At 34.3% G+C, this 12,478-nt stretch overlaps 2 protein-coding genes across 3 annotated transcripts in view; one reads left to right on the top strand and one right to left on the bottom strand.

Annotated features, from left to right (window-relative positions):
- LOC135134174 (uncharacterized protein) overlaps nt 1-10,019 on the top strand; it is a 32,374-nt gene extending 22,355 nt beyond the window's left edge. For both annotated transcript variants that reach the window (XM_064062792.1, XM_064062793.1), the window contains 8 exons: nt 26-164; nt 215-387; nt 1,969-2,107; nt 2,162-2,367; nt 2,432-2,579; nt 2,635-2,831; nt 2,883-3,078; nt 9,018-10,019. In XM_064062792.1, the coding sequence (XP_063918862.1) occupies nt 26-164; nt 215-387; nt 1,969-2,107; nt 2,162-2,367; nt 2,432-2,579; nt 2,635-2,831; nt 2,883-3,078; nt 9,018-9,768 (1,949 nt within the window). In that variant the 3' untranslated portion in view covers nt 9,769-10,019. The remainder of the gene's footprint in view (nt 1-25; nt 165-214; nt 388-1,968; nt 2,108-2,161; nt 2,368-2,431; nt 2,580-2,634; nt 2,832-2,882; nt 3,079-9,017) is intronic.
- Nucleotides 9,850-12,478, bottom strand: part of LOC135134175 (transcription factor CP2-like protein 1) — a 31,792-nt gene continuing 29,163 nt past the window's right edge. Inside the window, exons 8-9 of the mRNA XM_064062795.1 lie at nt 10,784-10,983; nt 9,850-10,673 (exon numbers count right to left, since the gene is read on the bottom strand). Of these exons, the coding sequence (XP_063918865.1) occupies nt 10,385-10,673; nt 10,784-10,983 (489 nt within the window). The 3' untranslated portion in view covers nt 9,850-10,384. The remainder of the gene's footprint in view (nt 10,674-10,783; nt 10,984-12,478) is intronic.

Raw genomic sequence — 12,478 nt, 5'->3', positions numbered from 1 at the left:
ATATTCCAAAATGACTCTTTTGCAGAGTGCTCTTTACGATCAGCTGCCGGATTTCGACTAACTAAAGGAATAGTGAAGAAGTTTATTTCAGTTCCCAATATTTATGAATGTGAGCTGTTGTGTTTCAAAGAAAAAGAATTCCCATGTGCCTCTTATGCTTATAGGTAAAATTTTAGCTACGATTTGTGTTGTTATTTTTGTAATGTCATTTTAGATATAGTTCGGGACCTTTAAATGGCCCCATTGAAAATTGTTACCTGAGTAATCGAAATTATAAAGAATTAGATTTTTATACTGATTTGGAGCCGGATAGAAATTTCGATGTTTACACTATGAATAATATGAAAAAGTGTGAACAACCTAGAATCCGAGGGAAAGATAACAGCGGTACAGTATTTCTTTAGAACAATTGCAATTAATTTATTGTTTTAATCGTTTTATTTATGTAATTAATGCCATTATCTTCAAAAATGTTTAATGTGTAATAAATTACGATTTTTCCATTTGGACGAATAAAATGAATTAGAAAGACGACCAAAATTAATTTAATCAGATAAAGTAGTTAGACTAAGAAAAATGACAGTGAGAAAAGATAAATATATTTTTGAAAATGAGAGAAATTTGGATCTTCAAAATAACACTAACTTCACACTTTATAAAAAAAATGATACACTTGTTGAAATAAAATTAAATTTGTAGTGTAAATATGTTTCTAAACATTTTTTCCAATGACTGATTATTATCTTGTTATACCTTAGCTGCTTTAGTCAAAAAAAATACAACATGGGTTTTGATCACACTGTCATTGTTCTTTAACACTTACAAACTCTTAAAAATGTCTAGAAATCTAAATCCTATTTTCAAATCTCCTAAATTTGACAGAGTAATTTCTTGATCAATTTTGATTACAATTTTTTCAACTAATTTCGTTAATCCTGACGGTTTATTGGGTCCTACGTTATGTTTCGGGTTGACAAGGAGATTTTAGAAGCTTGATGCTGAAATCTAACCACTTCATATTAAATTTTCTGAAAACTTTTTAACCTCTAAGTGGTGAAAGAAACTTCTAAAACGTAGAAAAAGTGTCTTTTCTGGTTTGTTTGATACAAACTAAACAAAATATTAATCATTTCAAGGCAACTCAGTGTCTTTCCTTCCATTTGCTTTGAAAACCCCTTTAGAACTAAATTGCAAGAAAAGACTTTTCAAAGGTACGTAGACGACATTTTTACCATTTTCGACACAAAGAAGTATAACATTCATTTAAAACATGGATTTACACATCAACATGGAAAAGTAGCATAGTACAAAGTTTACTTGTAATTAGAAGAAGTACTAGATAATAATTTGGTAGACATTTTGGTGAACAAACTATTCACTTTGATTCCAAATGATTAAAAACCTGCCACAGTTGACAATTATTAAAGGCTTGATGCTTTTGCTCGTGGATATTTTAGATACGATTATAAATCAACTATATTTTCCAAAGAAAGTCAAAAAACCTTTTGGGTATAAAAGTTATTTAATATACTATCATTTAAAAAGTCTTCTTGTCAACCCAGTCCCCACAATAGAACCCAATAAAATATGAGAAGCTAAAAATTAATTTTTTGTACAATAAAGACCTTCTCTCTTTTATACCCAGTTTCTCCCAATAATTTTCTTTATGGTGACTACACTTCAGTAACAGTTTTTCTTTTTCCTTTTGACATAACAACCGACACACAATACATCGAAACAAACAGACAACAAAAGTGCTTGACTAAACAACACCCAATGCCAGGGTACTTAAACCTTTTAATTAAACCAACTAACTATTCTTTGTTTGGCAGTGGCTACCAACATTTTCGTGCACCTCGTTCCGTAAGTACCTAAAACTTTAAAATCTGTTTGTTTTGAAAAGTGGATGCTTGTATTTCAGAGTAGATACATTTTATTTAAAAACGAGACCTCTTCTTTCTGTTTCAGAATGTTTCTGGAGAGTGAGAAGTGCTCAACGATTAGACCATAAAGTTGTTCGCGACTCTTTGTCAGTCAAGTCAATAGTGGAATGCCAGATTGAATGTTTGAGATCTGTTCGTTTTACTTGTAGAGCTTTCAGTTTCAGGTTGTATGACTTTATATGAGTGAAAGTTTTATATTTACTGTGTATTTTGTAAAGGTATGGGTCTCCCGTTATTGGAGGTCCAGTAGACAACTGCTTACTCACAGACTGGCCTTATTATGAAATGGATCCTAGGATTCATTTTGTCCCCGAACCAGGGTTTGAAATTTACGAAAGAGGTAGCTTTGGTCATGGTTGTGAACCGCATCATTTTGGAGTCAGAGGCAAGCCTTGGAAGAACCCAGGAATGCGAATTGATCAATGTAAAAATGATTTTTTTAAATTCATAAAAGTTTTAGTTCTTTGTCACTTTGTGGGTATTTTTAGTATGCTACGCTGGCTTGGGTTCTCCTGCTGGACTCTTACGACAAGCTACTAAAAAAGCACTTCAAGTAGCCACGGAAGAAGAATGTAAAGCGGAGTGTTCGAAATTGAGAGAAAATACTCTTTTCCAATGCGTATCTCTCAGCTACAAGTATTATGTAAACAAATAGTCACCGACTTTACTTTCTACATTTGAAAACTTTTAGTACGAGGAGTCCAAAATGGGAACCAAATTGTAAATTGTCAGATATTTTACAAAGAGATTTACTACCAAATGTCGACTATGTTCCTGATCCTGATTCCTGGCTTTTTGCTTGGGATATCTACAATCCAGAATGTCGAGCTGTTGCGAATGAACCAGTACATAACCATATAGGTCGTCCAGATGATCGTTATGACAACGGTACCATTTTATCAATTTTCTTTCACTTATAGTTGTTGTTTTAATTTGTAGATATTTACAACGCCATTGGCACTTGGAGAGTATATAGCGTGAGTGGATGGCCTTGTCGACGAGGGACTTTATGTAAAGAAAACCGAGTGGCCGGATTTTGGTACTGCGAACTAGAGGGTGGTGATGCCAACACTTGGGATTACTGTTGCAGACCTGATCATCAGTGTGGTTTTTCGGATGGTTTTCCATATCAGTGGTATGTAATGTATATAAAAATTTTACACCCAAATTTAAGTTAATTCTAAGATTATTTATACGGGGTTGTTCTACTGGTAAAAACAAAAAAAATTGGTATAGTCATTTAAACAGGACTGAAGACAAAAATTCAAACAAATTCACTGTGGTAGAAAAAAAAATCGATATGGATGGGATCGAACTAATGCGAGCAGAGCTCAAGTTTTGTAAGAAATCTACATGTCCAGCGGCAGTCGTTATGCACGTAACCCAAATATCAGCTATGTGCACAAAAATTTTTGTAAAGTATCTAATTGTGGTAAAAATTAAGGCAGACTCATAAACCACAAATATAGGAGTATATTATATTAAAAAGTGTAAATATGAGTTACTACAAAAAAAGGTCGAAAGTTATTCCACAGAACTTCCCTCGCTTCTGAAGTACAGTCCAACAAATATAGAAGGTACTAGCCATAGTGTAATAGAAAAAATACAGTTGGGAGTCCCGAGAAGATTTAATATTCTTAAAAAAAGACACTTGTCCCAATGTTTCGCCTTTTTTAAAAAAGGACAGTTGGGACTCCTGAGAAGGTTTCACCTTCTTAAAAAAAAGACATTTGGGGCCCCCGAGAAGGTTTCACATTTTTAAAAAAAGATAGTTGGGAACCCCGAGAAGGGTTCACATTCTTAAAAAAAGACATTTGGCGCCCCCCGGGAATGTTTTACATTTTTAAAAACGACAGTTGGGACCACCGAGGTTTCACATTAAAAAAAAACATTTGGGGCCCCCTAGAAGGTTTTACATTTTTAAAAAAGGCAACTGGGACCCCGAGAAGGTTTTACATGTTTAAAAGAGACAGCTGGGACACTTTAGAAGATTTTACATTAAAAAAAAAAACACATTTGGCGCCCCCGAGAACATTTTACATTAAAAAGAAAACAATTGGGACCTCTGAGAATGTTTCAAATTAAAAAAAAAAAAAACATTTGACGCCCCCGAGAAGGTTTGACATTTTTAAAAAAGACAATTGGGACGGTTTTCCATATCAGTGGTATGTTTATAAAAATGACCTTTTAACTTGTTCTAACTGTCATCGTCAAATTTTACACTCAAATTTAAGTAAATTCTAAAATTATTTATATGGGAGTGTTCTACTGGTAAAAACAAAAAAATTGGTATAGTCATTTAGACAAGACTGAATACAAATATTCAAACAAATTCACTGTGGTAGAACAAAATGTCGATTCCAAACTTCTTGAGAAAACCTCAAGTTTTCTAAAAAAATTTTGTAAAGTATCTAGTTTTGATAAAAATCAAGGCAGACTCATAAACCACAAATATGGGAGTATATTATAATAAAAAGTGTAAATATGAGTTACTATGAAAAAAATTCGTTGAAAAATATTTCGACAGAACTTCCTTCGCTTTTGAAGTACAGTTCAACAAATACTGCTTCTCTGAAAAACTATAAAATTGGATTTTGGGGAATTTTACTTTTTCGTGATAACCTCTATGGAGTAAAAACAATATAGAAGGTACTAGTCACAGAGTAATAGAAAAAAAGACAGTTGGGAGCCCCGAGAAGATTTAATATTCTTAAAAAAGACACTTGAGATCCCCGAGGTTTCGCCTTTTCTAAAAAAGGACAGTTGGAACTGCCGAGAAGGTTTCACATTCTTAAAAAAATACATTTGGCACCCCCGAGAAGGTTTTACATTTTTAAAAAAGACAATTGGGCCCACCCAGAGAGTTTCACATTCTTAAAAAAATACATTTGGGGCCTCCGAGAAGGTTTTACATTTTTAAAAAGACAGTTGAGACACTCTAGGTTTCACATTAAAGAAAAAGACATTTGGCGCCCCCGAGAAAGTTTTACATTTTTAAAAAGACAGTTGGGATCCCCGAGAAGGTTTCACATTAAAAAAAGACATTTGGGGCCCCGAGAAGGTTTCACATTTTAAAAAAAGACATTTAGAACCCCCGAGAAGGTTTCACATTCTTAAAAAAACATTTGGCGTTCCCGAGAAGGTTTTTACAATTTTGAAAAAGACAAATGCGACCGACGCCAAGGTTTCACATTAAAAGAGACATTTGGGGCTCCCGAGAATGCTTTACATTTTTAAAAAAGACAGTTGGGCCTCCCGAGAAGGTTTCACGTTCTAAAAAACCATTTGGTGCCTTCGATGTTTTACATTACAAAAAAAGACAATTGGCATATATTTCCATGGTCAACTCTAATCTAAAAAAACTCGGTTGTCTGTAAAGTCGGTTTACTGACGATAGTTGAACGTGACAACGTCTTAAGAAAATACTGATGGAATGGTTTTGGGCTTTTGACATAGCTTTTGATTTTGAAGCAGCGATTATTGGCTGCGCGAATGGCGTTGCTAAAGTAAATGCTACAGCATCTTGAACCTCCATGGGTTCACTCATTGAAGGTAAAGGCTTATTCGTAACATCCTCTGGTTTGTCAGGCTTTTTTTCCATGGTGCGTTTGTAAGCAGTTCTGCAAAATAAATCGTCGTTCGAAACAATTTAAATAAAATTCTTAAAATATTATCGTTGTCACGTCAAAATTGACACTACATTCACTTTTCACTGCACTTGATACTCAACCAAAACATGTAAATGTACTATAATATAGCAGCTGTCCACGCAGACGCATCGCTCACTCAAGTAGGAGAGAGACGGATGGCGAACGCTGCCGAACGCGAAGGCCGATTGTGCCTCTTTGTCGCTCGTTCCGCGTTCTCGCTTGCACTTCAAGCCTTACATGGAACGTGACAGAGCGATGTAACCATAGAAATGAGGTAACGTCGCATGAGTCATGCTTTTTCGAGCGTGCAGCCGGCTCCATCGATTTATATATAAGACGTTATCACGTCAAAAACATTTTGATCACTGGTATTCCTGACTCGTAACCACTAGACCACCACCGGGATGCGTTACCCTAATGGTAAACTGTTATTATGTTTTAAAGCGGATATTTCTAATACACATACAAAATTTAACAACAATCGGTCCAGCAGTTTCGGAGATTACGTGTCTAATAAAAATGGATACAGAGACTACACAGACAAACAGACGGAAACGGACTTTTTTCGTACTGTAGGGATCATGAAACGTCGAGAAAATATAAAAATGGCCATTCGACCGAGAGACTCGATTACTATACCGTCGTTTCCAAAAAATTTCAGGCAAATGATATTGACATGAAAGTCACATTCCCATCGCTTTTCATTGAACTATGAGAACCTGATTTGCTCATCTTGCCCGATTTTTTTTGGAAACGACTGCACTTCCTTAGTTTAAGCTCGGGAAGTAAAAACCGGCGAACTTTATTTTACATATGGCTTAATGATATGTTTAAAATCCTTAAATGGCGAACAGAATCAAACACTAAATAAAAGGGAAAAAAATTAAAACAAATTTAATTTTTTTCCTCTGCACGAATAATCAAAAGAAAAAAATTGTCTGGACATACGCACATAAGAAAAAGAGTGCATAAAAATTAAAATTAAATATTTAAAAATTATGTAAGAAAAAGACGTCAAAAAAATTGATAAAACAAAAATAAGACAAAATTACCGATCAAAATAACTTTCATAAAACATAAAAAAAAATGTTAAAAAAAACAACACCTAATTAAAAATTAATGCAAAATTCTAACCTTTAGGCTTCTTCTTCTGCTACAATTTAGCGAATTCCCTCATCTTCTTTTACGAACCCACTGCAACAAAAAACACTTGAAACTTTGTGTACACAAAGAAAGTTAACATTAACTTTATACATATTAATTTTTAATGACGGTGCAGAAAAAGTTTTGAAATCACAATATATGTAAATTCTAAGCAAAATTTTACAGACTCAAAATACTCCAAAAAAAAAGTTTCGGACAAAATACATGTTTGCCTAAAAATTAGCAGTAAAATTTTACAAAATCCACTTCTCGATTTCGCACAAACTCCTCACCTTCAAATGTTCTGCAAATCTGTCCTTTCGCAACAAAAAATTGTTGAATTTCGCATTCGTGCACTCTTTAATGGCACGCGTTGCTTCCATAACCTAACTTTTTAGGCACTAGTGCGAGGTGGGATAATGCCGGGTTTTTAATAGAGATACGGGCGCTTCGCGCACTTTACAAGCATAACTCTAAACGTGGAACTCTGTGGTGGAACGTCTTGCTCTGTGGATCATTTAGCTATTTGAATTTGTGTGAATGAAATTGCGTGTGTATTTGATTGCCTATATTTGGCGCAATTAATATACTGCTAGAAAACACTGCTAACCATACTGTGAACACTATTTTTTTTTTACACAACCAGGCATTTGCACAACATTTGAAGATGAGGGACGTGATCTGAGGGTGTTGTAGAAGACCACTGTTTTCAATTAAAAAGATTGTCTGAATTTTTTCAAAACAATTCTGAAATTTAAATGTTTCACAAAAAAATAGCGATAGTCTATTAATTGCAGTGCTGCGTAGAACGTAAAAACTGTCCGTAATGAGATAAAAATCAAAATTGGATTTAAATTAATATTGATAAAAACCTATCAAATATTCTAAATTATTTCATCAAACAAGGCAAGCTTTAAAAGATAAATATCTGACAAGATATTAACGTTCGAGTTTTTGTTGAAACTGTAGTCTGTGTTGAAACAAACACATTTATTAAGTCGTTAAGTAATGTTTTGTACAATACAACTACTTCTCCCTTAGCATTCGTTTTTTTATATATCAACTTAGAATAAAAGAACTGAAGAAATAAGGCACAATATAGAGTTTAATATTTACCCTTTAGATCCCGATTTCCTTTCTTTCCGCGCAAATCCTTGCAGACTCCGTCCTCATGGGCACATCACAACACTCACCTTTCACTTTAAGCTCCAACCAAATTATTTTTAAGAAAAACAGACCAATTAAACAAATTAATTTACCCAGCGCACACGCACTCGACAAAGTTAAAACCGAAAGAACTCCATAACTGCGTAACACGAAAAATGAACAAAAAATTTTCGCCGACACCTTATCAGACATTTTTTGCAGAGTTTTTTTTTCATCGATGCATCGCACACTACACGAATCGTAATTAAAATATTGCAATATTATTCATTAGAACATAATTTTCGCGCTGTGTGGATGAATAAGATATTACGAACTTTACATAGAATTCACCAAAAAGAAATTAGTAAACTCGATTTAAATACGTCTTTCGAAAATAATTTATTTTTCAATAGTTAATGACAACACAAAATTCAAATTTTTTTTCACCATTTCTGCTAAAATACTCATGTAAAATAAATTCACACGGGGTATTCCAACGGTCAAACGGCGGAAAATTAAACATTCGCTATAGACTGTTGAAAAAATTCTTCAATGCAGTCTAATAAAATTATAATTTAAAAGTGTTTTCAAACATACAGAGTGTTCCGTACTTATACAATAAAGCTGCATGTTTATTTTCGGAGCGAAGATTAGAAAAATATTGTAATAGAATCCATTTCGCTACTTTCATGTTTTATCGACGTTTCGTAATCATAACCTCAAGAATATAAAAAAATTGCACGAAGTTTATTTCGGCAGAACTTACCTCGCCCCTGAATTAACCTCTAGAAAGCACCGTGGGGCCACAAATTGGAAGGTACCGTGGTCCACACAAGTGCGATGATAGAAAATATATTTAAACCAGATAACAAACGACAAAATGAACTCTTAGTAATTACATAAATAGTTAACTTCGAGTATCTATGTTTATACGTATTTCGAAAGAATTGGATAATCACGTACAAGCAACAGCAGCTGCCCAAAAGAAAATGTTTTTTTGTCTTCTTAAAAAGATTTTTTAAACGGTATGAGTAATCTCAAATCTCGGGGTTGTTTTCGAGGTTTCTCCAAAAAAGCCCTCAACCTTTCATTTGAGTGCTGATTTATTAACCGTTTAATACTCTACTTGTTCTAGGTGTTACGTGGGCCCCGGACGCACCCAATGGCGAAAATGTAGCGACAGATACTACCCTTACATCCACAACCTCATCGACCGCTTTGACCGTCCTCCGCCACGCCCCGGCCCCTCACGCTGGCCCCCAAGTGGCAACAACTACTTACCCGAACATCGGCCCCCTCCTTACAGACCTGGCAACCGCCCTGATCGTCCTCCGGCGCCGCCTACACCACCCCCTCCACGCCCCAGTTTGGACGAATACGAAATGCAATTCGAAGCCCAGTTTCTAGACCCGCCCAAACCTGGAGGTTTCGGACAACCCAGACATTGGCCCTTGTCATACCTCCACAAAGAAATGCCTCCCAATAGTACGGACTCTGACTACAGGTTAATGAAGGCCTCCAACGGTGAAGCCAACCCCAAATTCGCCGCGATTCAGAACCTTATCGACATTATAAAGTCCAATGATCTCAAAAATGTTCAGTACCAAATAACCAACGAATCGAATAAAGCTGATGATATTTTGTTTGTGAAGATTCCACTGCCTACTAATTTTACGGAAGAGACTAGGAAGAGCGAGAAGATTGTGTCTAATGGCACGCAGCCTATGTCAGATCCCATTGATTTGAAGAGTGATGCAAGGAATAACACCAAGAGATCTCAGAAGTCACTGCCGATAGACGATCGATTTGTACCGGTTTATAGACGAAGTTATATTACTAGAACTAACGTAACCAACCATAGATCGAGAAATAGTAGAACATTGTAAGTCAGTCAAGTTAGAACTAACATAGCTTGTATACTGCAATTTTTATAATAAAGACATTTTTTAAACTGATACAAGGTTGAATAAGCTGAATATACTTTATGGCACTCTGATTACATTTTAAAATTCCTCTGCTGAATACATAATATATATAAAGGCACATTTTGGATGTTATTACTCGTTTAAAGTACGGATAAAATCTACTACCCTCCTTCCTAATTTATACACAACAATAAGTAGGAGCAAACCTATAATTTGTACATCAAAAATATAGTCTAAAACTAACATATATTGTACGGTTCGATATAATAAGAAACTAAATCAACACAGTAATGATTAGAATAACAAGCAACATCAATAAATCTACTAATTATAATGAACAACAATAAAGGATATACATAATAATTAATAAGAATTGTAAACATAAAAAATAATCTCAAAGTAACCTAAAAAATATAGCTAAAATCAATATCGTAGCACACTTTTAAAACCTGAGATAACAATATTTATCATGCAATATCACCTAAATTTGTGTTAAGGCATACAAATAAGACACTGAGTAGTAGTGATAATCACGTAGAATTAGCGTAACACATTCCGATCACATTTTTTTTTTTTTTCATTTAACAGTACGTTTTAACAGAAAGATAAAACTTCCATTTTCTTGTAAGATTTCTACCGAAAACATGGTTTCTTCTTTAATATGACGAATCACGTCGTTATTTAATCGCACATGAATCGCATGAGGTCCTTCAATATAAATGTCGTGTACTTGATCCTGAGAAATTCCCATTAAGGCCGATAATTTCTCTAATAATTCGATATTACTATGTGTCGATAGAAACACAGCATTGAAGATCGAGGTGTTTTGACGGCAAACATAGATCTTCAGCTTTGGTGCTATAGTCCTATAAACAAGACGCATCACTTAGTTCGTTCTAAATCCAGTCAGTGACATCAAATTTAAACGAAAAACCGCAACTGTACATTCAACGTGACATAAAAACATAAAACTTACTTTAGATGTACGGCGTTATACAAACGGATTCCGTCAGCTTGTCCGCAAATTTGAATGAGGTCATCTCTTGACATGCGTAGCATGTCTGCTCCTGAGAAATTGGCAAAAGTTTCGAGGTATCTATCGAAACGATTTCTCACTAACCAAGCTGTTGTTTGTTCTGGGCTGGCGCCTGACGACAACTGCTCCACAGAAATTGACTAAAACAACAATTAATTTCAATTAAAACATTAAATGGTTAATCAATGGTAAATAATATGAAATTTCCTTTGATTTCAATTACGTGCTTTCCATTTATATAAATTCTTAACTGTGACTAATGACCATCAAATAGTGAAGGATCGAATTCGAAAAACTTCAACATTTTTGCCAACAGTTGTTGATTGATTGCCAGACATATACAGTGTCAAAGAGGCCAATAAAGTGCAATTAAAGTTTATTACCATTAAAATGAGTAATCTTTGGGAAGTTAAATCGCTAGTTCTTTGATCCTCCAACTCGAAAGTTATACGCGGCATCATCAGAAAACTAAATTTAGTTACGAGAAATCGTTGAGGTTAAGAGAGGAAGCGGTTCGCAGCTAGTGAAATAAATAAGCTGTAATAGTTTTGATAAAAATATTTGGCGCCTTTTAAAGTTTGAGTTTTAAATATTTTAAGGTCCAGTTATTATTTATTTTATTATTTTGACCGATTTCATTCACATCCTTCGAGAAAAAAAGTATTCCGCTCATGGTTAGCGTAACTGATGTCTTTTAGTAAATTATTCATTTCACAAACAATGCCAGAGGGCGTTAATTATCAACAACACGATCTACTAGGTCAAATATAATTTTTCTGGCATTAACATGGTCGTGGACGCGTGTGATTTGACACAACGTAGTACCACTTCAGCTATATAATTTAGAAATTTTGGCTCGAAAATACTGAAGTATTGGCAACACTTAACCACAACAAACTATTGACTATCAGCAAGAATTGCCCGCTAACAACTTAACGAGTCGCCAAATACGTATTAAGTAAAGGCATGTCGATTACTGCCGAGTTTGGCCGAAGGTATTTAATGCGGGGCAGGTCATGAAAAGTGAGTAAAACTTGAAAAATTAAAAATTATTAAAACAGATTGAATTCAAAATAACACTATTACTTAGTAATGATTCTTAAAATCACAGATTCTAGTTTCACGTAATTTTCACAATTTTTGAACTCAAAACAAAACTGCACTTTATCATACAAAGATGAATAGCCACTTGTAGATTTAGGTCGATGTATACCTACTCTAGACAACTTTTTAAATTTAGCAAATGAAAACACTTTATTAATCAAACACCAACAAAAAAGTCTGGTGACGCAATACCGTTGATTTTGTTTTATTATTCGTTCGAAAAGATTTCGGGTCAAAAGCGTATGTCAAACACCTCAAGCTTTGAAAACATCTGAATTTGAATAATGTCAATAGTATACATAACTATCATTCAACACTGTTAGAGAGAACTAGAACAGTCACATTATGACGAAGATTCGGTGATTTCATGCACAATTTTTTGTTTGTAATACTTAACTTAATAACTTCAATGTTATCATGACGTCACTTGTATTTTCTATTGTGCAAAATAACAAAACAATAAAATATAAAATTATTTTTTAGATATAAACAACCGTTGTAAACGTTGTAATAATAATTATATTAAACTAC

The sequence above is a fragment of the Zophobas morio genome, unplaced genomic scaffold (genome assembly GCF_036711695.1).
Source record: "Zophobas morio isolate AGI-343-1 ecotype UQ-CSIRO unplaced genomic scaffold, CSIRO_AGI_Zmor_V1 ptg000023l, whole genome shotgun sequence".
NCBI lineage: Eukaryota > Metazoa > Arthropoda > Insecta > Coleoptera > Tenebrionidae > Zophobas > Zophobas morio.
Note: the sequence above shows the minus strand (reverse complement) of the source record. Positions and strands in the feature narration are given on the sequence as shown.